The sequence below is a fragment of the Ochlerotatus camptorhynchus genome, unplaced genomic scaffold (genome assembly GCF_037179485.1).
Source record: "Ochlerotatus camptorhynchus isolate MF236.1 unplaced genomic scaffold, CSIRO-AGI_Acam_v1.1 ptg000131l, whole genome shotgun sequence".
In the NCBI taxonomy this organism is placed as follows: Eukaryota; Metazoa; Arthropoda; class Insecta; order Diptera; family Culicidae; genus Ochlerotatus; species Ochlerotatus camptorhynchus.
Genome location: NW_027040621.1, coordinates 606,960 through 634,738, shown reverse-complemented (window position 1 = coordinate 634,738; position 27,779 = coordinate 606,960). Strand labels below are relative to the sequence as shown.

At 43.2% G+C, this 27,779-nt stretch overlaps 2 protein-coding genes across 2 annotated transcripts; both read left to right on the top strand.

The window, feature by feature from the left end:
- Positions 1–865: 865 nt before the first annotated feature.
- Positions 866–18,692, top strand: Rhau (RHAU helicase). The gene is made up of 5 exons (XM_065220697.1): positions 866–1,013; positions 1,155–3,844; positions 3,913–4,062; positions 4,142–4,270; positions 18,207–18,692. Exons 1-5 carry the CDS (start codon positions 957–959, stop codon positions 18,367–18,369), a joined length of 3,189 nt encoding a protein of 1,062 aa, XP_065076769.1. The 5' UTR covers positions 866–956; the 3' UTR covers positions 18,370–18,692.
- A 973-nt stretch (positions 18,693–19,665) lies between these two features.
- Positions 19,666–27,016, top strand: LOC135700271 (UPF0764 protein C16orf89). Its single transcript, XM_065220743.1, has 5 exons — positions 19,666–19,956; positions 25,753–25,887; positions 25,943–26,143; positions 26,210–26,378; positions 26,441–27,016. Exons 1-5 carry the CDS (start codon positions 19,740–19,742, stop codon positions 26,817–26,819), a joined length of 1,101 nt encoding a protein of 366 aa, XP_065076815.1. The 5' UTR covers positions 19,666–19,739; the 3' UTR covers positions 26,820–27,016.
- Positions 27,017–27,779: the final 763 nt, after the last annotated feature.

Below are 27,779 nucleotides of genomic sequence, written 5' to 3'. Positions count from 1 at the left end.
TGTGTCCAACCGTTTGCTGGACGCAATAATATCTGTATATCACGGAACCGAATTTTGTTCACTTAAATCAAAAATATAAATGTTCCTTCTATAACCTGGCACAGACATTAGGTGGCAAAGTGACTCACCCTCTGAATTCTAGTCTTCTAACAAATGGAAATTCTCATGCTTAGAAGAAATTTTAATATATCAGTTCATAAAAACTCAGGAGCTTTTAATATTCAAGCTCTTTCATTTTCAAAATCTTAGACTCAAACAAATGTATGAATCCTAAGAATATTCAAATATTTCACGATCTGAGATTTATATCAATTTGTGATATTTTAAAGATTATATGAAATGATTCTTCAAAGCTATTTTCTAGACTAATCACTTCATTTGAGATTTCCCCCCGTCTATACTTTACTTTGAAACCCTTCTACGCTTTTGCTCAAATTTACCATGTTCAAGAAGCTGCTTGAAATGTGAAGTCAAAATGTAATTTTGTAAAAAAAACTTCAAATTTACATTAATTTTCAAATATATGTCTTAAAAAGTTTTCACATAATATGAAATATATTCAAAATATCTGCGAAATCAAAATGTTTTTAGAGAAATTCAATTGTCTGCAAATATGTCATCCCTTTCGTAAAGTTAATGGACCATTGAGCATTATACCAAATAATTTTATGTCAAACGGGTATAGCTTCTCACCCATACGAAATATTTCACACCTTCGATATGTTTCGCATAGCTTTTTAGCGCACGTTGAAGACGCGCGAGAAACAAACAAATAAACGTCAAATTTTAATGTTATGCGCAATCTTTTGCGTGAGACCTCCATCGTTTACCATCTCATCAAAGGAATCGGAATAATCGCGGAAAATTCGTTGAAATCGATCGGGAAAGGTATCACAAGCATCGCCACCACGAAGTGCCGTTGCTAGGAGTGCGTTCGGGTAAGCAGTTTTGGTGGAATGTCCGACTGCGAGGAATCGCTGGAGAGCAGGCTTGCCAAATTTCGACTCGATAGGGTAAGTGGAAGAAGAACAAAACAAAAATTCGCGCATAATGTCTTTGGGGCTGACCCACACACAAGCATGAACCATGTGCGAAGTGCGTGCTTGATGTCGATAGAAGATGGTGGGGCTTAGTGATTTGTTTTGTTTTTGCAGGAATTGACCAAACAGGACTCAGCAGTCGGAGGGGCACCACAGCAGACAGAAATGGATCGTGGCGCGGGTAGCAGTGGTAGATTCCACGGAGGTAGTGGTCACAGAGGTTCAAGACGCGGAAGAGGAGGATATGGGGTCGATGAAGGGGAACCGTGGAGAGGTGGAAAGAAGTTGCGGCGAGATAAGGTCAAAGAAAGGATGGCCTACGAGAATGGCGAAGGTGGAAGCAATGCCAATAGATTCAAACGGTTTGGTGATGGCAGAGATGATGAGGTGGTTACTGGTGGGGACGAAAGACCGCCACCTGGATTACGCGGAAAAGCATTGGGATTGTTCTATCGCGATAGGCAGACGAGGAAGAAGAAGGAGAACGAAAAGAGGAAGGCAGTGGATATCACCATTCCACAGTGGCAAATCGAGGAGATTCGCAAGCAGCTGAAGCTACCGGATGGACATGAAAATGTGGACTTTTTCAAACATTTCACTCACAACGAGGATATAAACTCGCCGTTTAAGAACGAGTACCTGAGGGTGATCAATAAGAATTTGGAGCAAATACTGAAGGAGGAATCCTTGAAAAATGACGTCCCGATCGATGATATGCAGGCCGAGTGGAAGCGGTTGGTGAATGATAATTTATATGCGGAATGTCTTCAGAAAGATGAGTTGGGTGAGATGAAGAGCTTTCGTGAAAAGCTACCCGCTTTCGGAGCCCGGCAGGAGATTCTACGCATGATTGGCGAACATCAGGTAATTCTGGTGAAAGGTGAAACGGGTAGCGGAAAGACTACGCAGATTCCGCAGTTCATTTTGGATCAGGCGATGATGCAGGGGAAAGGATCTGATTGTCGGATTATTTGCACTCAGCCGAGGAGGATTTCGGCGATTACGCTCTCCGAAAGAGTGGCATCGGAAAGGGGTGAGAAATTAGGGCATTCGGTGGGCTACCGAATCCGGTTGGATTCCCGGAAGCCTCGTAACGACGGAGCCAGCATAACCTTCTGCACGACGGGGATTGTTTTGTCCATCATGCAGAGCGATCCTTGCTTGAAGGATTATTCCCATTTGATTTTGGATGAAATTCACGAACGAGATGTCATAACGGATTTGCTGCTGGGGATTACCAAGATGATTCTTCCGTATAGGAAAGATCTGAAAATCATACTCATGAGCGCCACCTTGACGGCGGAGACCTTTTCCAGTTACTTCGACAACTGTCCAACGGTGCAGATTCCGGGATTGGCTTTCCCCGTGGAAGAATTTTACCTAGAAGACATCGTCACCGAGTTGAACTTCCATCATTTCGAAGGCCAGATTGTGAAGAAGAACTACCGCAATCGAGATCGATTTAACATGCAATTTTACGATATGATCGATCCGTACTTGGGAGAAATACGGAATCGCTACCCCGCCCAGGTGTTGAGTACCATCAGCAATCCTCACAGCGAAACCAACCAAAACGATCTCATCGTGGAGCTTATCTCCTTCATAACGACCACCAAACCGGAAGGAGCGATCCTTGTCTTCCTGCCGAGCTTGGCTCAGATAACGGAAGTAAACAAGCTCCTGTCCAACCACCGTCAGCTGTCGAAGATGTCGACATTGATCTATCCTTTACATTCGAAAGTTCCTCAACTCGATCAGAAAGCGGTCTTCTCTCGACCTAAATCGGGTACACGAAAGATCATCCTCGCAACGAACATTGCCGAAACCTCGATTACAATCGACGACGTGGTGTACGTCATCAACGCCGGTCGACACAAGATCAACATGTACGAGGATGGCATCTCTTCCCTTCGCGATGAGTGGATTTCGATTTCGAACGAAATTCAACGGAAAGGTCGCGCCGGACGTGTCCAACCGGGCGTCTGCTACCATTTGTATACACGAGCTCGTCGAAATGTGCTGCTCCAAAACACCCCGCCAGAAATCCTTCGTGTAGCACTGGATGAAGTCATCCTGAACATCAAGATTCTCGCCTTGGGTGACGCTGGGCGCTTCCTAGAAAGACTCCTGGACCGACCTTCGGAATCGGTAATCGAGGAATCTCTCAAACTTCTGAACCGTCTTAACGCGATTGACGACAACGAGACGCTAACTCCACTAGGTTACCACCTCGCCCGTCTACCGATGGACCCCCGTACCGGTAAAATGGTTCTCCTGTCCAGTATATTCAGCTGCACCGATCCCATCACTTCGATCGCTGCCAGCCTTTCGTTCAAGGATGCTTTCTACAAACCCTTCGGGAAGGAGAAGGAGGTGGACCGTGTTCGCCGCAGATTCGCCGAGAACTTCCACAGCGATCACCTAATGTTGGCCAACGTCATTCACCAGTGGGGTCAACTTTCCTACCGGGAGCTACCAGACTTTGCACGGCGAAATTTCCTAAACCAGACGACTCTCAATCAATTGTGCAACATGAAGCAACAGTTCTGCGAGTACTTCCATGCAGCAAAGTTTCTGCCGAATGCTCAACCGGGAGCACAAAGCAACAATCACAACTCCGGGAACGACAAACTGCTGTCGGCCATCGTCGGAGCTGGACTGTATCCAAATGTGGCTGTTGTGAGAAAGGTCATCCGCAATCGACACAATGCGGACGGGCGAGCGATTTTGGCTATTGAAGGTCAGGGCCGGGCGACCATGCATCCGTCGTCGGTGAATAGCAAGCTTGCTAACTATGACTCGAAGTAGGTATCACTCAAATATGCTGGCGATAAGCTAACATTAACTGAACTATGCATCTCGTTGACAACAGCTTCGTGGTTTACTACGACAAACAGAAGATATCGGATCTGACGATCTTCGATACGACGGTGGTGAATCCGTTTCCGTTGTTCTTCTTCGGAGACAATCACGTGGAAACGGAAGGGAGATTCGAACTGATTTCCATTGCCGGGCATTACTGGTGAGTGAGATGCTCTTTGTTTTGGTAGTAGCGCAATCTAACGACAGAAAGTGATGATTATTTAATTCTCGTCCAACAGTTTGAAGTGCAACAAGGAAACATATCAGTTGATTCAGGATCTGCGTGGTGGTTTCAATTTGTTCCTGCAGAAGAAAATCTGCGAACCGTCGCCGGTCGATTGGTCATCGGAGGAGGGAACGCTGCTGAGGTAAGTACATAATAGATTATCCAGAGTGATAGAGAGATCTACCTACGGTGGCGACTTAAATCGGCTTTCTGGTTCGTTCCTTCTTGACTAATGATGTTCCAATTAAATATCGTACCTGCTACTGTCGACGTCCAACATTTCGATTCCATTGTCAATTTATAATGGGAGCAGTGTGTTGACGGGTCCATTAATGATCACACGATGGAGATCGATAAAATAGGTATTATTAATTAACCAGAATCACCAGTACCAGAATTGAAAGAATATAGGAGATATCGGATATGTTCGCACTTTTCTTTTGCTGTGTTTAGTGAAGCATCGTTCGACCCAAGCATGCGGAAATCGCCATTCCGATCGGAAAACGAGCCGGATCAGACACCGCCGACGCTCAGTTACCATCGGAAAAGCTGCTGGCGAACAACAGCTACGCCGTTCTGGAAAATGATGATGAACAGCAGGTGGATCGGTAAAGGTCTCAAGTACTTCTCCCATGATATTGAGGCGAGCAAGCGGTTCAAGGTGGTCCTGCATGTACTTCCGGACATGACAACCGGACGAACTCAAGTCAGTCAATGTTTTAAAGATAAATCGACATGACAACACTCGCAAGTATCGTGACCAGCTGTATCTGATCCACCTTGAAAAGAATTCAACGTGCCTCAAGGTGAAAAGGGATCAGTACAAGCCCGTCCACCGTACGAAAAATTGCCATATGGCCTACCGTTGCAACGATTGCCGCTAGCAGCGCGCGCTCGGTGCCTGTGAGATGGTAGAGTACGCCGACCCAACATGCACCAATTGTGAGGCTGCTCATCGAGCAACTAGCAAGTCGTGCCCAAAACGTGCGGAATTCATTGCGATCCGCAAAAAGGGCTCCACGCAGAACCAACCAGGCCGCAAAAGGGTATCAGAGAACAATGGGCAGAACTTTCTTGCCGCCGCTTCCAATCAACAACCGCTTTGCTGCTCGTCAACTGCTGGGGTGCCCAACTGATCGTCAAAAGTATGCGGCAACCGTTGCATCCAGCACCTCCCCACCTCCGGGACTATCCAGGCGTCAGGATAATGCACCATTAGACCGATGCAACATTTGAAATTTTCGCTCCACAGTACTCAAACGGTTTCAAATCAGGTCCTGATTAGCCTCCCAAAATTTAAACTCATTTGGTAAGAAACTGACTTGGCACATACTATTCGAAGTTTATATGGAAATTACTATCGGAAAACCAAACTTTTTGTTCATTGTCTTCTACCCATTTTTTATATTGCTTTTACGAATATTTATATAACTATTCTTACGGGAAATTTTCTAAGCTACAACTTTGCGGAATATCGTTTTTCAGTCAAATGTCAAATTAAATTGTTATTAATTATTTAAGAGATTGAGATTTGGCATGATCAAGCAGCTGTTCTGTGGGCAACACTGTATTCTGCAGTGTGACATAGTAGCCATGATATTTCTAGATAGAGCTGAAATTAGGCCCTAACAGCTTTTGTAAACAATGACTTCTATTGATGATTTCTAGGAATTCAAGGCACGTCCACGCAGACCAACCTAATCATCGGATAGGGGAAGTCTTTCCCTACCCGATGAGGATGTTGGTTTGCGTGGACGAGCCTTAAATTTCTAGAAATCATCAAGAGAAGTCATTGTTTTTGTGCTCTATTCTTCGCACCAGAAACACCAATGTTGCCTGCTGAACAGTTGAATGAGCATAATTATTAGACATCATTGACTTGAATCATTAATAACTTTTGATCCTTAAGTTGTAGCTGAGAAAATTTGCTACAATCACTGTTATCATTTTTAAAAGCATAGTGATGTGGTGAATTGTTAGATAGATATGAACAAAAACATTAGTTTTCCCATAGTAATTTTCATATAAACTTGAAATGGTTTGTGCCAAGTCAGTTTCTTACTAAAGTAGTTCAAATGCGAGGGGGCCGACACATCTAACTCTCAATTGTAGATGCTCAAAAAATCTCACACTAACGAATAAATCTTCGAAAAATCTTCTTTCATTTCTCGCATCTACTTGCAAATCGCATCATCTTTTTGCAGGAAATCTTCAAAATCGTGATAAATCTTCTTTCTATCTACTCAGCGTACGAGCAGCTAGCCACAGCAAAACACAATATTTCCTGCATCGTAGATAGAGTCGTCCTCCTCGTTCAAATGTTGGGAGGCTAAGCAGGACCCGATTTGGAACCGTTTAAGCAAGTGGAGCGAAAATTTCAAATTTAGCATCAGTCTAATGCACCATCATCGAATGAACACACAGATGCTCTGTTCATAGCGGAGCAACTGATCCCCGTATTCACCCAGCTTGCCACACATTTGCACAGTTGCAAAACCCGTTACGATTTCTGGGCCTTTTCGTCATCGAGTATGGCCTCTGAGGTGTTGCAGCTAGTTAACTGGAATGCTTGCTTGCTCAAGAGCAAGAACACCGAGGTCGTTGAGTTTCTCAATGAACAAAACATCGACATTTCCATAATAACTGAAACCCACTTGAAGCCCGAATTTAACGTCTATCTTCCCGATTTCCGGGTCGTGAGGCTTGATCGCTAAGGAGAAACATCTGCTGTCGGCTGCTGCCGAGCTTTCAGCTAAAGACCATCGAAGCCATAGGGGTGGAAGTTTCTACTCCTTTCGGCCCCATCACCATCGTTGCGGTTTACTGCCCCCAAAAAAGTCAACATCAGGGCCGGGTCGACAGCAAACCTGTGACGAGATATTGTCAAGCTAGTACGACGGCGGGAAAACTTCATCATCGCTGGCGACTTGAACGCCAAACATCATGTTCGGGGCAACAGTCGGCGCAATCAAAAAGGGAACCATCCTGGATAACGACCTGCAGGAAGCGCAGTACAATATCTTGGGTCCGGATATTTCCACCCGGTTGAGTCGGTCCGGTGCTCATGTCATCATCGACATCTACATCAGCAACATGGCCCACATCTCGCCATCGGTTGTCAACTGGATCAATATCAACACTGCGTTGACCCAACCATTGACTACGATGTCCAACCGGAGACGTTGACCGGTGTCTGCAATCCTTCAAGGAGGCAATATCCCGGCCAGGGAACAACACGTGCCAGTATCCAGACAGATGAGTTACACTCTGAACCTTGACAGCCCTACCAAAGACCTCATTAGACTCCGTAACACCATTCGTAGGCAGTACCAGTGTTATGGTTTGCCTAACTTGAAGACCAATTGTAATCGATTATCGAAGATCATTCAGGCCAGGATGGTGCATTTCAGAAATAACGATTTTACCAATAAGATCCGTTCTCTCCCAGATTGTGCAAAGCCTTTCTGGAAGCTATCCAGAATCTTAAAAATAAGCCCAGACCCATTCCACCACTGAATCGTCCCGATGATTCAGTGGTTCATTTGATAACTCCTGTTGAGAGGCTGCTGTGTCATAATCTCGGACCAAACATGATTAGTCCACATGAGGCTGCTGTTGCTGAAAATGCACTTCCCCGAAGTTTCAAAGATTTCAGCTGACGAACTGTTGACCGATATTAAATCTTTAAAAAAAAATTAAGGCCCCAGGATTCGATAACATCTTGAATCGAGAGCTCAAACATATGAGTTCTAGATTATATGATTTTCAATCAGTGCCTTAGACTTGGCTACTTCCCCTCGGGCTGGAAGTTAGCTAAAGTCATACGGGAAATGGATGTAATGTCGGCCTAATGCCCCTAATATGGGCCCATAAATTCAGCAATCGACTAAATTTTCAATGGCGACCAAAAATATCGACCGTACCGTATCCATTAGTACCGTCCCAATGACGCGTTCATCTAGATAAAATTGATAAATAGCAGATTTTTAGCGATGGGCCCAATCTTAGATCCATAGGCCAACATTAGAGCCATTTCCCCCAACCTCCCCAAACCTGGGAAGGATCCTCTTCTCCCTCCAGCTTATCAGCCTTCCCTCAGGGTAATCAAAGCTTCTTGAAAAAGCAATTTACCGGCGTCTTCTAACATCTGCCGACAAAAATAAAATCTTACTTGAGGAGCAGTTTGGTTTTCAACAAGGTCGTTTGACTACTTACCAACTGACTCGAGTAAGCAATATTCTCAGGCGGAACAAGTCTGTATCTAAAACATCTGCCATGGCATTGTTAGACGTTGAAAAAGCGATGGCCTCGTGTACAAATTTTTTTTTTTTTTTTTTTTTGTAAAATATAGTTTGTTTATTTTTAGCTAATAGATATCACATTCAATTTGTAAAAAATATTACTCTTCTAAATTCAGAAGGAATTCTAGTTCACCTACATCTATTCTGTTATTAATATTTGCATTAATATAGTTGATGTATTTTATAAACAATTTAAGAATTTCATTTCTTCTGGCTGCTGCAATGTTGCCCAAGATTGGTCGTATCAACTCGGTGAAGTAAAGTCGTTGCCATCCGCCAAGAGTCGTAATTATTCTCCGTTGTACGTGCGTCCATGCTGCAGCTATACGAGGGCACTCGCAGAACTTGTGCTGTAGCGTTTCAATAGACACCATGCAGTGCTGACAATTCGAATCATTTGCACGTCCGATAATGTTCATTAGTCTGCGGTGCTCCGTCTTCTCGTTGATTAACATGTAGAGATCGCTGCGTTGGCACGACGTTAATCCTCTGGACGAAATATTTGTCCAGATTTTTTTCCAATTTTGACCTGGCTGGTTCCGTTCCACCCTTGGCAGTTCGGTTTGCTCAAGATAGAGGCGATGAATTTGATCGCTGGTGGGATTTTGTTGGATGTTGGGTGGAAGCAAAGCAGTCTGCTGAGAAAGCAGTTTGAAACAAGGAAGATCGGCAGGGGGAGGAATATTTTGGGAGAGAAGGGAACGATAAAAGGGAATGGAATCGATCTCCTGCAGGTGGCGGTTGATGAGAAGCGCTTTGCATTTGATCGCTGGCAATTGTAGCTTTAGTCCACCTTTGTCTCTGCTACGTGCCAACTGCTGCATTGGAATTCGTGCGGGCAGCCCACGAAACAGGAATGTTCCCATCGTCGCTGTCAGTTTCGCCGTGTGAACACACTGTGGTGGTATTACAGACGAAAGATACCACACCTTCGCTGTAATAAAGGTGTTTAACAAAATCACCTTCTGTTGCAGGGTAAGGGAGCGCATGTTATGCAACCAAATAAGTTGCGTTATTCTGGCTACTAAAGCATCCCAGTTTTGCTTCACCATCAGCCGAGTTGGTGAAAATAACACCCAGAACCTTCACATTCTCCTTCGTCTGCAGTCCTGGTATTACAAGTGGGTTCCCATTGACGAATCCAACATCGATAGCCACTGTTTTTTGCCGATTTAATTTTGCCCCGGCAACTATCTCAAAACTGCCGAACAGCTGGTAAATACGGTCTATTGTTTGTGTTGTGGTTGCAATCAACGTGATGTCGTCGGCGTATGCAACGCGAAGGTCACCACCACAAACTCGCTCTATCCGTGTGAGGAGGGGATGGAGATAAAGCACGAAAAGTAACATCGACATTGGGTCTCCCTGCCGTACGGATCGCTCTATACGGAACGGCTGTGAAAGGCGCCCATTCACTAGCAGACGTGACGAAGACGCAGCAGCGATCCGAGAGAGCCAGCCGACGAAACCCTGGTTGAAACCCAGAGATAGAAGAGTCCGATGCAGGAACTCGTGAGAGACCCGATCGAACGCGTGGTCGAGATCGAAAGAGATCATTTTCCCTTTTTGCTTTCTCGCGGTTAGTTGTGCTATACGATCCTTAAGCGAGAGCGTGGCTTGGAAGATGGATCGATCGGTGTTGGCACATTTTTGCGCGTCGCTCAGGACTCGATGTGTCCGGAGAATGTGTTCCAGGCGGGTCTTCATGACGCGGGAGAGAATTTTGAAGTCGACGTTGAGCAGGCTGATCGGACGGTATGCTCTCGCTGTTCCATCGCTACCTCTCTTTTTAACCAGTACGATAGTGCCATCGGCAAATTCCGAAAGTAGCTCATCCGTCATAGCTTCATTGGTGACGAAGTAGAGCTCTCGATAGATGATGTCGAAAGTTCGATGGTAAAACTCTACCGGTAGACCATCGATACCCGGCGATTTTCGTTTTTGTGACGTTCGGATGGCATTTTTCAATTCGTTGATGCTGATCTCTGCCACAAGAGCAGCGTTAGCTTCGTCGTTCTCGGGTACTGCTCTCTCGGTTTCAAACATCTCCTCCCCAACTTGCCTGGTCTCCCCCGCCGCATACAAGTCCTTGAAGTATCGGAGCATGTGCTGCTCGATCTCCAGGGAGCCTTGAATCTGCTCTCCTCGCTCGTTCTGCAGCTTTGTGATTATTGTTTTTTTACGTCGTCTATCACCCAACTGGAAGGTGGATATGCTCTCTCCAGCTACGAATGTTTCATTGATTCGAATGAAATTTTGTGCGAAGCGTCGCTGCAGCGTGAGCATTTTCGCTTTCACACGGTTGATAGTCGTCAACATGCCTGGATTTTGGTAGTAGCCATCATACGCGAGCCTCAATTGCGCGTAGAGACGTTGGTATTCAGCGTTAAAGATGCTGAATGCTTCGCTTGACTTCCAGCGGAAAAACGATTTAATTTTTGGCTTCGCGTATGAGATCCACCATGCCATCCAGCTGGGGAAATTCCTCCGTTGGCGGGTCCAAAACTGCCACCGGACTTGGAAATCATCGATGTTTTCGGAAGTCAAAAGATGAGGACGGAGGGACCAGAATCCACGTCCTTGTTCACGACCGAGGTGCGGAAGGCAAATTCGCGCTGTAAGAGCTTTGTGGTCTGTGAACGAACATACGTGTGTGGCAGCACTTCGCAGATGCTCGCAAAGCCCATAGCTTACATACATGCGATCGAGCCTGGATGCCGCATTGTGCGTAACGTATGTGGGTGCGGGGGTGGTGGGATATAGCTTCAGCCACAGGTCTTGAAGCTGCAGCTGCCGTACGGTCGCTTGGAGCGCCGGACTTGTGTTTGAACTCGTGGAGTCGCTCGGGCGAAGCACGCAATTAAAATCGCCAGCGAGGACGACGTGTTGCGTGTTGTGCCGAAGGTAATATGCGATCGTGCCGTTGAAGAATCTCTCTCTTTCCGCACGAGCAGCTGTCCCCGATGGCGCATAGATATTACAGAGAGTCGTGTTTTGCACCCTCAAAGCGATGAGGCGGCCATCCAGGCTCTTCTCCACATGCGAGAACTGAATGTGGTCTTTCAGCGCGATTGCCGTTCCTCGCCTTGCCTGGTCCACATTGCAGACAATGTTGAAGCCAGGGAGAGAGAGCTGATCATTCTCCACCTCCTGGAGGAAAACGATATCTAGCTCCAGCGTTCGTACAAAGGTCCGAAGAGAGTCAATTTTCGTTCCGTTCGTGATATTGTTGATGTTGATGGAGGCGAGGTTGTAACTGGAGAACTCAGCCATTATGACAGTTGGTTACTCCCATCTCGCTTGTCGTCGCAGTCGTCCTCCACCCGAGGCTTTTTGCCTGGTGGTCGATTGCGGAGATGCCTTCTTGAGCTGGATGAGCCGACAGACGAATCTGTTTCGTTGCCATCGGACTTGCCACTAGCAGTTTTGCGATCCACTCCGCTGCTAGCAGGGGGCTGTTGACCTGTAGAGGGAGTCAACGACCCGCTGTCCGATGGGGGAATCGAAGCCGAGGAAGAGGCTAGCGTGGGAAAATTCTGTTCGTTGCGCATCGGTGGTAACAATTTCTGTTGTCGGTGGGAAACTTGTTTCGGTGGCGGCATGGTAGCCGGGTTAACCGAGTTTGGTTCGAACCGGGGCCGTGCAGCTTGGTTCGAAGTGGTTTTGTTTTGATTCGCACTGGGAGTGATTTGGTTCGAGTGTGTGTTGGTTTGGTTCGGAGTATAGTCGGCTTGAGATGTTTTTTGTGAAGGCATCTGCTTTGCGGCATCGGCGTACGACTTCTGTACGAGCAATTTTTTATTCTGCACGCAAGTAGCCCCGATGTGGATGTATTCGCGGCAGTGTCGGCACGTTTGTAGCTGCCCGAAATACGATATATTCGTCACTTCACCGTCGATGGTGACCCACGACTCGATATTACGATTCACTTTCATTTTCGCTATGCGGACACCGGTCGAAATACCAGGGAAATCGATATCGGCTCCACATCGTTGCTCTCGTACTGATATGACGTCACCATACCTTCCGAGAAAATCGGCGATTTTTTGGTCCGACACCTCGGACAAATCGAAGAGCCTCACCTCCACAGCTCCATCCTCCAGCGTGATCCTTAGCGGATATTTTTTCCCGTCGACGGTAATGTCGTGTTGGTTGTCATGTTCTTCGCAGATTCGTTGCGCCAACTCTAGGTCGACAACTTTCACGAACGAAACACCGAGGGCTCTGCTGTTCTGTATACGTAGCACTTCACCTTGTTTCAGACCAAGAACGGTCGCACAGAATTTGTGGACTTTGGCAAGGTCCGGTTTCTTCGGCACATTCGAAAAATCTATTCGAAAGGTATTTTCTCGACGGCCCATCGCGGAGTCGTTACAACGATACGGTGTTCCAATCTTCCTCGTGAAGATCATCCAAAATTATCGCTCAGGCAGGACATTCCAATTCTCTCTCAATGGCATCACTTCTGATGGCTTCAACATTGGCGCGGGCGTTCCACAAGGAAGTATCCTTGGGCCCATCCTCTTCAACTTGTTCACCTCCGACATTCATCGTCTACAATGGAAGGGTCATCGGAGCTCTTACTGCCAAACTTCAGAGAGGCTTGGATGTCCTGTCTGAGTATTTCAACATCATATTTCCACATTCATAATCACCAAGACTTGTTCCGTCTGGTAATAATAAGATATGCTTAAACGGCTCAGTGGTGGAGTGGTCCAAAGAGGTTGTCGGCTAACACTTGAAACTGTCAATCGATCGTTTCATATAAGAAGCGTTAGAGTTGGTTACGCCTGAAAAAAACGTGAGTCGCGTGTTGAAAAAAATTGATAGTTAAAGTAAGCGTTTTTATTGAAAAGAAAATTAGAGTAATTTAATAAGTGAAATTGAATTGAATTGATTATAGAGAAAAGATTGCTTAGGAGTGAGTCGGAGTAATAAAAAAAATCAACGTAGAAGAAGAAAGAATTGAAGAACATGTAATTTAATGGAAATCATTCAAATGAGTGTGTGTGATGCTAAGGAGATTTTTCTCAACAGAAGCCACGAGGAGGTGGCTAGTGCAACTTGGGCTTTTGTTGCTTGCTTTGTCGACCCATTACCGAGGCATCCGAGGTTAGGAATCTCGGTAAAAAGTGACTTTTGATCGGTAGCGAATCCGATCCCGTTGGTTGGTGGTATCAGGCATGGTTACCCTGGGTGTCCCTATCGCCTCGTGGTTGCGTACCACTATAGGGCATTCGGAGAGCGATGGTCATCGGAAGGTTAACTCGGCCCACGTGCGTCACGTGCCAAAAGTGACTGCCTGAATCGTGGGAAAGACTCCCAACGCCAGCGTGACCAGCCGGACTCACGTACCTAAAAATCGGAGGCCCTCCGTACGATACCACCCCGTCAACGTCACTCACCGAAAGCAGCCTAGTTCAGCACGGTTCGAACGGCCCCGCCGGTATCAACTGAGCGTCGATAGACATCCGAACGACGCTATCCATCCGAGCGTCGGTATCCACCGAGCTTCGGTACCCATCAGGCCAGCGATAGCCATCCGAACGTCGGTATCCATCGAGCGTGGGTGCCCAACTGGCCGTTTATCCTGGCTCTAGCAAAATCCTCTAGCCGACACCGCCCTACACGGCGCTGTCCACGTAGTGGTTTTCCCTGCACGGTCGAGAGCGATCGTCATCAACCGTCATCGAAAGGACGAAGTGGGGTTCGGACCAGGTAGCCAGCAGAACAATCGTAAGTAAGCGAACCATCATCATCATCACACAAATTACACACCGCTAAACCAGGGACTCACTGATTATATTCAGTAGGGGAAAAACCAAAGGTAGGGGGTTAGTAGAGTCGGTGTATAATGAGTCACGCCAAGAGCGAAGCCAAGTCTACCTATTGAACTGTCAAACCGACTACCTATCGTGCAAAGTAAACAAGCATTACGATGCTATGAAAGGTCCACGAAAGGTATTGCAATTAAATATTAAATATAATCGAAGAAATGATCATATACACGCAGTGAGCATTACATTTGTCATGCGATACGTTTTGTAATGATCAGTAATGACAATTTCTACTATTTTTCACTGATATAATGATTTACTACAGCCGTTAATTTTTTCGCTAGAAGTCATTTGAAGTTGATGCAGAAGTCATCTGTTGCCAAGTTAAAAGAAAAGGGATTCTTTCGAAAACCGTGATGCGAGTTCAACTGTTTTTCTCTTGGCGTGACTCATTATAAACCGACTCTAGGGAGTTAGGACGACTCACGATCAGGAAAACACGCAGGGAGTGACGTCACAAGTAGTTACCGAATAGTGATCAGGGTGTATGGTCCCGTTAGCTCACTTATGTGCCGGGAAAATACACTGATCAATACTCAGGGGAAAGCTAGCTCTGATAGGAGACAGAGCAGGGGATTGTAAAGTTTCTTTTATTAAAAAAACATTAAAATTAAAATTAAATCTGTAAAATTTACATCAAATTTACTATTCGTTTTCTCTCATTAAAAGTATTCTTTTAAAACTTGATTTTAATAAATTCACTGATACACCGTATTCACTAGTTAATCAATCAAATTGGAAGACTTACTACTACTTAATTGGGAAATTTAATTGAACGGATTAAGGATTTTGGACTTGGGAATTGGGCAGATGTTTGGTTGTTGGGTAAACACTGATAGGTGGATTCTGCTGGGTTGAGGAAAACTGCTAGCTGGGCAAATATATCTGCAATTCTCGGCAGACGACTGCTTCGTTTGGCGCATAAGCCGGAATTTTGAGAACCCTAGCAGGATCCCCTTTACACACTTGACAGCAAGCTTCTTTTCAAGGAGCACATTGACAAAACTAATACCAAGTGCCACATCTTGATAAGATCACTGTATCCGCTTATCAATACGAAGTCCACCTTATCGCTGAAAAATAAGCTTGCTGTTTATAGACAACTAATTCTACCTGCCATTGAGTGATGATCCTAAACAGTCAACATTCTGAGATCCACCTCCTGGCTAGAATTCAGACATTAGAAGAATGGAGAGTACTCATCCTGGAAAGGTTCAGAGACATCTGCCTAAGATCAGATCATCAGATCATACGTGATCTAGCACGTTAGGTTAAGTTATACTCGTAGTTAGGTGTGTTGTCGCATTTTTCAATTAAAACAAAATAACCAACCCCCTCCCCCCAGGGGTATTCTGTTAACTAGTTAGGTATTCTGTTACTAGACTTGAGTGATTTTAATTTCGTCGTTCTCAAAATTCGCTTTCGATTTCGCTCTCACCAATCCCACCTTGGAACATACTCTAGATAAACATTTCAAAAGGTCCTATCTGCATTGATTGATTCTCTTCATCGACTTTCTCTTTCGTTAATAGCTCAGCAGCAAAACATTTCCCTGTTGTATTTGACGTTTTGGACGCTAGATAAGAACCTCCTTTATCAAGATATGTGATAAAAATAACACGAAATCTGTTTGCATAGCAGGGGTTATCAAAAAAGAAAGTCGATGAAGAGAATCGAACAGAGCAGATAGGACCATTTTTGAAATGTTCATCGATATATATAACACTTCGACAGTGAGCATGCATAAGGGCGAATACGCGATGATCGATTCTCTTCATCGACTTTCTCTTTGCATTGCTACAGCTAAGCGAAACAATTTTCTAGAATTTGTTCAATGCAGAGTAGTAACAGGTTGTATTGGCTATCAAAAGCAGCAGCAAACGCACCGAGAAACGTTAAATCTAGCAAGTGCATGCTCACTGTCGACTTGGTTTCCACGACATTTCTTCTGATGTTTGCTTTTGACTCCTTTGTCCCAAACCAGCTTCCTCTTCTATGTGTTTACTTTTGACCCCTTTGTTCTTGAGCTTAAGCTGGGTTTAAACAGGGCAAGTCAATTGATCAAGTCAGTTGAATTCAACTGACTTGAACGCGAATTGAACGTGTAAACCATGCCATTCAACTGACTTGATCAACTCACTTGAATTGAAAAAAGTTGAACCAGGCTCAACTTTGCAAGCCAATTGAATTCAACTGAGTTGATCAATTGACTTGCCCTGTCTAAACCCAGCTTAAGCTCAAGAACAAAGGGGTCAAAAGTAAACACATAGAAGAGGAAGCTGGTTTGGAACGAAGGAGTCAAAAGCAAACATCAGAAGAAATGTCATGGAAACCAAGTCGACAGTGAGCATGCACTTGCTAGATTTAACGTTTCTCGGTGCGTTTGCTGCTGCTTTTGATAGCCAATACAACCTATTACTACTCTGCATTGAGCAAATTCTAGAAAAATGTTTCGCTTAGCTGTAGCAATGCAAAGAGAAAATCGATGAAGAGAATCGATCATCGCGTATTCGCCCTTATGCATGCTCACTGTCGATGTAATCCTTTTTCAATAATTTTTCTACTTCCTCCTTTTGCCCGAAATGTCCTCCTTTTTAATCTTTGCATTTTTTCCAGTAACATATTCATAAAGTTGTTTTCAAAGAACGTTGTTTGCAGAGCTTATTGATTTAATTATGTCGCAACCTCATTTTATCTAGCAAATGCCATTCGATGGTGGGACTAGGAGTATACTACAGCTGTCAACCTCCCTACATTAAGGCTGCGGTTCATTTGGTGAATTTTAACTTATATTTGACAGATGGAAAATTTTCAAATAAACCTGTTATTCTACCAGAATTATTTCAACAGAGGTATTTTCGAACATCATAATTTATTTTAGTAAAATTTGACATTTCGAAAATAAATTATAATCTTCGAAAATCGTGTGAGAAGGTGTTTGTCTAAATTGATTCCTGGTCTGCCAGAAATAAGTCTGGTACAATAGAAGGTTTATTTGAAAATTTCCCATCTGTCAAATTTAAGTTAAAATTCATCATATGAAACACAGCCACACAGATTGAATCTAACATAATATGAATCAAAATGTGAGTGTGCAGAATTTTTTCACGTCTGTCACGTTCCATCTTCGATAACTTTTGAACAAGTATATGAATCTTGATAAAATGTTCACTACTAAATAAACAATTCTTCCGGATCAAAACGCTGTCAAAAGTTTCTACAACTAGAGACGCTACAGTTATTAAAAAGAAGCGGCCAAATACTAACTGGAACAGACTTTAAATCGGCGGTATTGGCCGATTTTCAGTGCGATTACAATATCACCGACAAACCGACGTGACCCTTAATTCTGACTTATTCCCGAAAATCGTAAATGGCTGATTTAAATGTGCAGTGTTCCGAACTGTCAATACCATAGGATTTTTTTATCTAGATAAAAATAATTTGTCCAGAATAAATCAGACACGAACCAATTCATAATTTTTGCATGCGGGTTCATGGCTTAGCTTAATATTTCCCGCGAGCACGGAGCCAGATGTCAGTAGTGTGCTTTGGTCAGAAATTTTATTGTTTTTGCTATGGTCATTCATGTCGGTTTGTCGGTGACAATATTATTTCCCTCTTGGGTCCCATTCAATGTATTTACTTGTCTAGACCAAGACTTACAAATTTTCCCAACGTCCATTTTTAAATCTAAAACTAAAACTTCATTTGTACTACAGTACAACCCGACAGAACTGCTCATGTTTTAAAGAAGGGCGTTTGGGATTTGAGCGTCGGTCGTCTTTGAGGAACGTTTCGAAGAAACTCATACATTGTGTCTGAAGAGCTGTGATTTAAGTTATTCTGCTTTCATTCTAGTGCTCCATCTATCACTAAAAGCAAAGGAGTTCGTAGAAGGATATCTATATCATTTCAACAACTGTTTCTTCCATTTCAGAGCAATCATCCAACTGATAACGATCGATGGAAAGTTTGAAGACGACTTCGACTACGACGATCCATCGCCGGCTCCGGGTCCCAGAAGGAATCCGGAGGAAATTCCGCTGGACGAACCGGAAACGAACTACGCCGACGATGATTTTAACTATCCAATGTTTTAGATTTCAGAAAACCATGCCAATTCTCACATAATTTCCTAACCTAGCTAAGTTTGTTACCGGAATAATAATAATCCGTTTGGGAATCGCAAAGAAACTTGTGATGCCATTTGTGTCTAAATAAAACTTCTACACCACAAAGCTTTCCTTAATCCAACCCCACTAGTTCCATTTTTCCATATACTGCCTACGGTCGATGCGAGGGAGACGGATTGCGTGGGGGATAAATTTAGCAAATTAAATTGTAATTGTAATTTATATCCATTCGGGAGTGAAAGAGAGAAGAAGCGTGTGCGTGCGTTCGGATGAATCACGACGGAAGGAGAGAATGAGACAAAAATAGAAATCAAGTGGAAGAAATTGAAATAAGTGTTTTTGTTTTGATGATCCTATCCGAAACTGAAGGGGGCCCTCCCCCGGCGTGGATTTGGTTGCATTACTTGGCAGCTGATTGCGGTGGCTTTAGAAAGGAAATGTATTGTGAATATCTGAGGGATGCTTGGTTCAATAGATGGGACAGGTATGCTTCTAAGTTTAGCTAAATTAAGTTTTTGGTTGATTTTCAACGGTTTTTTTTTAATTCTGGAAAATGACTTGCTTTTAGGATACTCAAGAATGCTCCCTTGAAGAAATATCAAAATACTTTGCCTTCTATGTTATGCAGTATAATACTTGCTTTCAAACTACCGTTAGTCCACCCACAACCTCTGCATACATTTGTAACAATCGATGGACTGCGGTTGGCGATCGACACCAGCGGGCCAGTGGTAGCCAAGCAATAATAAAAACTTGCGGTGGCTTAAAATCCCCCTTCTTCAAGCCGGTGATAGCTAAATCACCATCTTCGCGAATCATACCCAACAATGACTGCTGGCGGAAATATGTAAGCTGCACAGCAGAGCATAGCGATAGCACTACTTTTACGTTCCCACACACAGCATCTTCGTCAAGAACCACCAAACGGAACACGACAGCGACGGAGCCAGAAGTAAGTGAAATCCTAAATTGTTTTTCTATTAGCCAGGGATTAGTTTAATCCAGAGAAAATAAATTTTTATTTCGTTCCACACCCCCTGGGCAGCAGCACCACTCGAAGAAGATTGCCAAAAGCAAACGCATGCGTTTGTCAATGTTTTGCTCCGTACACGTTCGACGAGGAATAAGCATCAACCGTTGCTATCACGCTGCCTCATCTTGGTCTGCGGATCAAGGAGCTGCCTGCCATGGCTACGGAAGAGCGCACAAGGATAAAATCTCGATGCCGATTTTTCTTCCGCTAGCTGCTGTGTAACTTAAGATGCGAGTGGATGCGGTATTGGAGCTCACTTCAAATTCGGTCGTGTATCTGAGCGGACGGAGAAGCGTAGATTAGTATGGGTTCTTTAGTGTTGAAATTACTGCTGATTTCGGTGGTGTTCAGTGACCATGGTGAAGGAATAAGTGACGGACTTCCGGCGGCGGATGCACCGTGGCGGAGGCTGATTGGACCGGATGCATTGCTGACACGATTGGATAAACTGCTGGATGTGTGCATAGCGAACTATGAGGATCTGACCACGGATCTGCTTCTCGGTGTGGCGATTGCCAATGGTAAACCTAAATTTGGGCATTGTTGTTTGCTTTGACAGGGGCGGATACCATCGCACTTAACTAAATATTTATTACAGATTCGAAAATGTATCACGCTGCAGTGCTTAGACACATAACATAGCTCTATAGTGGTGTTAGCTTGCGTGGGCAAGCCAAGAGTTTCAACAAATTGATGTTTGAATGTTTGTGTCACTGCCGAAAGCTACTTTCTTCTCCAATTAGAGAGTCTTTCGCTTTCGTGACACCTATTCCAAAAACAGCTTCTTGAAGTTACTTTTTTCTCCGTTAGGAGAGAAGTTTTCACTTCTATAGATCGAGAGTTTTTCGGATTCAATGAAGAACCTGGAGTAAGCTTCGAACTTAACTTTATTTTTAATTTCTGCACATGGTGATCTTAGGTCTACGTATTGCATAAGTGATTTATTATTATGTAAAAATCTTTCCTGTTCTTACGGAATTGTCCATGTCCCTTTTAATACCGGGCTTTTCACTAGTTTCCTAACTTTAAGCTGAAAATTCCACTTGTCCTAACTTATATGTTGAGGCCTTATGTACTATGTCCTTTTTAGAACCGGGATTTGGTTATCATTTTCCTAAGTTTATTGGTTTATTTTACTCAAGTCTGAGAAGGTTAACAAATAAGAATTTGAAACATTTGTAGCGCTTAAACAGTAAATCATATCCTTCCTTAAGGATAAACCGAGAGGGAAAATTATGCCTTATCGTGTACGCCCGTGGGCGTGTTATTCTTAACTCGAAAGCATGAGCGTTCCTAGATAAATAGTGCAGGCATATTATGTAAATGAGCGATCGTTTTGTTTTACCCTACATTTCAATTTCATTTTCTTGAATCTGGTATCGACATCAACGGACCTGGTGCAACTATGTGGATTTGCTTATGGATTTGATCTGTAAATTAATTGTCTCGTGGTAACAGTTTGTTTACAAAAGCAGATACTGATATTTGAAAATTCACTATTAGCGAATTTTAGAATTGTCTTTTTTTCAAAGGAATTTTGAGAAGATTTTAGAATCAATTTTTGGGATAACACCAAGATATCTCAGAGAAAATTAAAGGGAGTCTTAGAAAGAACTCTAAGACAGTTTAGATAAGCCAGTTGTGCGTGTTCAGAGTAAAAATTTTATGTAGCTCTGTGGAAAATTCCAAAACGATTGTGAAAAGGATTGCAGGATCCGTGAAAAATACCAAGGGTAACGAATTTTGAGGGCACAATTCCACAGGAATTCTCAGAGGATAATTCTAGAGAAGTTTAGGGAATTTTTCATTCAGAATTTCAGAAGAATTTAGAGCACGATAAGAATTTTAGACAATCATAAGGATAATTGCTTGGGAATTTCAAAGAAAATTCAAATGAACTTTAAATATAATTCCGGAAGACAATGTCTTCGTAAAAATCTAAGGATAAATTTCATGATTTTTTGGATTCCAGAGAATTTCTAGACTGTTATAATGAAATTTTCAAGAGACTCCCAGAGAGAATCAGAAAATTATTTTATACGAGTTCTGAAATATACTCTGTGAAATGAAATTATTGTAAAGGAAATGCTTGAGATTATTCCAATAACATCCTATAAAGCATTCAAAGTGGTTTTATGTTCATCATACGCGAAGTTTGCGATTTTCAGAGTTGGTTGAAAATGCTATCTAACATGAAGCTTTAGTGTGATAATTTATTAGCTAGAGAATGGTCTACGAAAAGGGTAGGTAGATAGTTCCGTTAGAGTACGGCAGTATGAAAATTGAATATAAGTTGAAAATGAGTGAAGGGCGTGTGAGGTGAGGTGACAGTGAAGTGATGGTGAAGTGACAATTGTCACCTCGGGTGAGGTGACTCTCCATTTGATTTGCATGGAGACTCACCTCACCCGAGGTGACAATTGTCACTTCACCATCACTTCACTGTCACCTCACCTCACACGCCGCGCAGAATAGGCCTAATTAATGCGACAGTGCAAGTCAAACGCACACTTTTTGCCTAAGGATACGGCCAGGGTAGACGCGACGCGACCAATTCAAAAGAATCTTATTATTTATTATTATTCCTTGCGTGAGTCGCATCGTGTCGCGTCTACCCTGGCCGCCACTAACCCGTAAGATGTACGCGGAAATTTGAAGTATAAGTCTACTGCACTGTCGCATTAATGGCCCTTCGCTTATTTTCAACTTCTATTCAATTTTCATACTGCCGTATTCAAACGGAACTATCTACCTCAGGGGTATGTTAATCGATGTGCTTGGGATCAATAGGTTAGTAAAGTAGTGAGTTAATTTTAAATCGTTAGTTTCCAACCGAAGAAAGTACCACAACTGAGCCAAAAAATTGAACACGTTTCTTCGGGGCCTTCTGGTCTTAAAGTTACTTCTACCATAGAGGTACCTTTAAGACTCCATAGAGGTAACTTTATGAGCAGAAGGTCCCGAAATAACGTGCTCAACTTTTTGGCTCAGTTGTGGTACTGGTGGTTCTCTTATTCCCAAGCTAATCGATTCACCCCTCGAATTATCTGTCATTTTATCTGTCAAACTTTCATAGCTAATCAAAAAAAAACAAAGTGCAGTACTAGAATGGGGTACGTTAGTCAATTTGCTTGGGACCAATAGGCTAGTCAAGTAGTGAGCCAATTTAAAATCGTTAGTTTCGTATTGATTTTGGTAACTCTAAGACCAGAAGGTCCCGAAGAAACGCGCTCAACTTTTTGGCTCAGCTCTGGTACTATCTTCGGTCCCAAGCTAATCGATGCACCCCTCGAAACATAGGAAAATCCACGAACCCCTCATTTTATCTGTCAAACTTTCATAGCGAATCAAAACAAACATAGTGTAGTACTAGAATTTAGACTAGAATGGGGTACGCTTATAGATGTACTTGGGACCAATAGGCTAGTCAAGTAGTGAGCCAATTTTTAATCATTAGTTTTCACCGGTTGGTATTACGACTGGCACCGTATTTTTGGAGACATCCCGATCCGAGAGTCCTGGGTTTCTCTTGATCGGCATCAACACCTTCCAGTTCAGCTGCCGATCCAAAGTTCCAGCACGACGTTTGCTTTGAACCTTCCGGGTCACACACTTGTGATCACGGAACTGCTTGAGAATATCTCCCACGGTAGAAACGGCAATTTTCAACTTTTTCGCGATATTTCGAATTGGTCACGTCAGGTTTCCAACGTGGGTGTGCAGGATCAATTTTCTCCTCTTCCATCTAGTACAATTTTTTTAATACAGCACGTATCACGAAAAAAAAATTACCACTGAAACACGTGTACTTTCAAATCAAATCACTGCTAAACATTCCAAATTTGACCACTAGAGGCGCTGCTGTAGAATAAATAAAGTGTCCGGATTCTAAGTGGACCAGACTTGAGCTCAAAATATCCGGCAGCCACTTACTTCCAATTTCGGTCCGATATGCTTAAACTACACAGAAAAAAGTGTTCATATAGTTTCCATTGGGAAGTAAAAAGTTGTTTACTGAGAGTTATTTGATATTTAGAAAATTGAAAAACATTTTCGGCAGAAAACAATGCAAGAAAAGTTATTTCTTGAAACAGCTGGTATCTCTGAGCACTGCCAAAATTAATGATTTGATTGATGCAAGTTATGAGGTAACTTTCATCTTTCGACCCGATTGCTCGACTGGTATGTTTATTAGAAAAAATAGTAGTTATTTTTAACATTACCATTTGCTACTCTAAAGTGGAGCACAATGCGTCCCGCGAATTGTAGTGTGGAAAGCATAACCATCAGGCGTGAACCTTTGCAATTCAATAGAGGAAGAACATAGATAAAGCCTAAATGTATGCTTCATTGGCATGAAACCATGCATTTGTCCCGCAGTATTTCGAAAACTGGTGTATGTTGGCAATTTTAGTTTCACGAATTTATACATGAATTTAGCCATTTTCAGTAAGCATATCAATTGTAATATCTTGCGAATAGCCTAATTCAACATTTAGATGACATTGCACTTAAATATTGACTCACCTTGTAGAATAAAACAGTTTTCATGTGTCAAACACTTGCCTTTCAACCTCTTCTTGTATCTAACAAGTACAAAATATGATTATAACATCTAATGATTTCAAAATTCAGAAAATCATGTTTTTATAGCAAGAGAGTGGAAGTAAGCCTGGTTGGTAGTACTGCCACCTGTGGTGCGCATACTTAATTCCCTTGCGTTTGACGTTTACACACTAACGCCATCTGTTCAGCGTACTACCCACCACAGTGTATTCAACAGATGGCGGTAATGTATTAGCGACGATGCTTTACAATGAGAAATATTCATGTGGTTAAAGGGTATGCAATAAGAGCTTTTCCCAACCGTCCAAACAGCCATAAGTAGCTGACTCAGTTCGCCATATTTGCTTGTATAAAGGTTGAGTAAAGGTTTCCTCATATCGTATAACGTTTGAATACAGCTTGAGGCAGTATTTATAAATGAAATGAGTAAAGCGTAGGACTGTCAATTTTGCTTTGCTGAAGATCCCCAACAAAGCCAGTAACTCCGGTTAGCAAACAACGATTTTCATAACTGGGTAGGTTGAATCGAGCGAACCGGATGAATTTTCGCTGAATAGCCTCAATGCGATGAATTTTATTCTGGTAAGGAGACCAGATGATGGACGAATACTTCAAGATAGGGGGCACAATTAAGCGAAAGGGTTAGTGATCCTATTCTCGGCTTACGGTCCTATTTTGGGCCTAACGCTAAAACTCAGTTTTAACCCTACTTCTGCTGGAATGGAGTCTAATGAATTGCATAATATCATTAGTAAATGAAAATTAGTTACATGTTGCTTCAATTCTGAATTTTAGCGTTATGCCCAAAAAAGGAGCATAGGCAGTAGACACCCTTGAACTTTTTTGCAAAGTGAAATAAAAATCCTAGTTGCGATGAGGCATTGGACACAACCTACGCGACGTGATCCTTGAAGGTCAATTTTGTATCAACAGAATCCCCAAGCCTTGACTGTCGACTCGCGTTGTAGATTTACGCCTCCCATAGCATAGCCAAAATGGAAGCGTGAGTGCTTGCGGCCAAATGAGATAATCGAACATTCATTCAGCGACATTCGATTAATATGACACCACTCAACGAAGGCTTCCAGTTGTTGTTGCAGAAAAAGCGCGTCTTGTTGTTGCTTAATCAGGTCATCGACTTACGAGAGTTTTAGGCATTTTAAGATGAAATTGACATCGTTCATATACAGCAAGAATAGAAACGGCCCCAAGTGACTTCCTTGGGGAACACCATACCAAACCGGAAAGGAGCGCGGAACGTGGTTTCCAATTTTGACGGTTAGGTAGGATCGAAGCCAGGAAAGCTGTGATTTGACGATTCATTTAATCAAACGCGGCGAATAAGCATGTGTTAATAAAATCTATTTGGTGGATGACGAACATAGTTAAGTAAGTCAAATTAGTTGTCGTCGAACGGTTAGGCATACTATAAATCCGTGCTGATCCAGCGAAATATAGTATGCGTAGCTCTGAACCAGCTTATGAAGAACGATCACGATGAGATTTGAGAAGGATATATTGCCTCTAAGACAATGAAGAGGAAGGTCTTAGTAGTGCTGGACAGCGTGTTCTTACCTTGTTGCAATAAGCGAAATTCAATAAAGAAATTAATTTAATCAATTAAAGAAATTCAACGCGATAGAAAAGTGAAATTCAAAAAATATAAAGTAAAATTCAAAGTTGAATCGGTTGACAAAATCAAAAAAAAAAATAAACAGCAACTGATTTAAAATATTTAACTCCCATTCCAGGTCAACTGAAGTCAATACTCACCGGCCCACGTTTGGAAAACCAACCTTTCATTGAAACGGTTCGGAAAAAGTGTGATTATGTCGAGAGTAGGATCGACAGCATATTCTCCTTTCCAAGTTCAGCAAATGCCATAGGTAATTGTGTTCTACAGCTCAATTATTTGAATCTAAGTAATCCTTTTTTCTCCAGTTAGTAAATTGCTGATAAATGCAAACTTCTGGCAATCCAACGACGCTTTGCCGGACGATTATCAGTCCGCCATCGTACCGGTTCCTGATGACGTTGACGATCTGGCATCAGCAAGCCCTCACAAGCAATCACATGGGCGTCACACGTTGCACAGCTATCTGCGCGCGCTTCAACTCGGGGCGCCAAGTGAACTTCAGTCAGGTAGGTAGCAGTGCTTGCATATTTATTTGCCATAATATTATAAACAATTAATTAACCTCCGCGCAGACGAATGCTTATCAGAACTGCTGGTAAATGATTCGGAAAATGAGTTCGACAAGACTTTATCGCCGCCAGGTGAACGGCAACCACATCTAAAGCCGCTTCTGTTGAGCCGTGAATGCAGCAATGCGATGTCCCTTAGGAAGAAGTCCTACGGTTATCATCTCACTCATAAGTAATGATCGTTCATACAGAACAAAACATGAAATTAATAAATATAAAATAATCACTCTGCAGACTGCTGTTCTACCTGATTTTGGGCAAGCAACACTTCACTAACATCCAGCAGGAATTTGTGGTGACCGCAACGGACCAGCTTTGCGAGCAGATCCTACGCGAATCGCAGCTGATTGCGGAGCTCGATTATCCGGAGATCTTTCGCGATTTGTTCATGGAGCAGGTGTTCCTGTGCGCGTACGTGGGATACGCCGAATTCCGGAACCAAACATGGCTTGGCGAAATCGTTGGTTGGCAAAATGGCAACGGATGTTTCAAGTACTATCAGGACCGGGATCGGGTGGGAACCAATCGCCTGACGACGGAATGTTCAACCCATATGACCGGTGTGGGTGCGGCAGTGCTGGCGTTGTTTGCCAAGTTGCAGTTGATTGGGTAGAATTATTTGGAGTTGTGTTTGAAATTGACCTATGCTTGTGTAAGATATTCGTCCGCTGATGTTCAATAAAGTTGCCTCTATTGTTGCTGAAACACATAGGAAGAAGTTTATTATGATGAAGAAAGCATTAACATATCCTTAAGCTATTATAGGTTATGTCCGGGATGAGATTTGAATTCTTGTCTTTGGCGTGAGAGATATACTGCCGTTCTACGGATGTTTTTACATTTGTTCAAAAAATCAGTACTTTTTTAGGTAACGATCAAAAAGAACTGAATGAGTCATTTCGGGAAGTAAAGGGTGTCCACGATGAAATTGCCACACTATGAAATTGCTCTAACTTTTTAACCATTGGGTAGAATTTAATGAAAATTTGGGTGGATTTAGTTCATAGTGCATTATTTACATCCTGCAAGTTTTAAAGTCCTGTGATCAAAACTCGCGGAAATGGAGTCGAAAGAACAGCTCGTGCGTGATAAAATCTTGCGCATTCATCACGAGAACAAGGATCTCTCGCATCGTTCCATCGCTAAAACGTTGGGAATCGCGAATTCCACGGTGTCGCGAGTGATTAAGCGGTTCGAGGAACGGTTGACCACCGATCGGAAGCCCAGAAGTGAAGGAAAAAGTATTCCGTACAACACCAAAAATTACAACCGCGTAGTTGGGGCCTTCAACCGAAATCCGAACGCCTCCGTTAGGGATGTGGCTAAGAAGCTGCACCTAAGCCGAAGTTTTGTCCAGAAGGCCAAAACTAAGGCTGGGCTTCGAACGTTCAAGGTACAAAAGGCCCCTAATCGCGACGAGAAGCAGAACAAGTCCGCCAAAACCCGTGCCAGGAAGTTGTACCTCAACATGCTGACGAAAGTTGAATGCTGCATCATGGACGACGAAACATATGTGAAGGCCGACTTCAAACAGATCCCCGGCAACCTGTTTTTCACGGTCAAGGATAAGTTC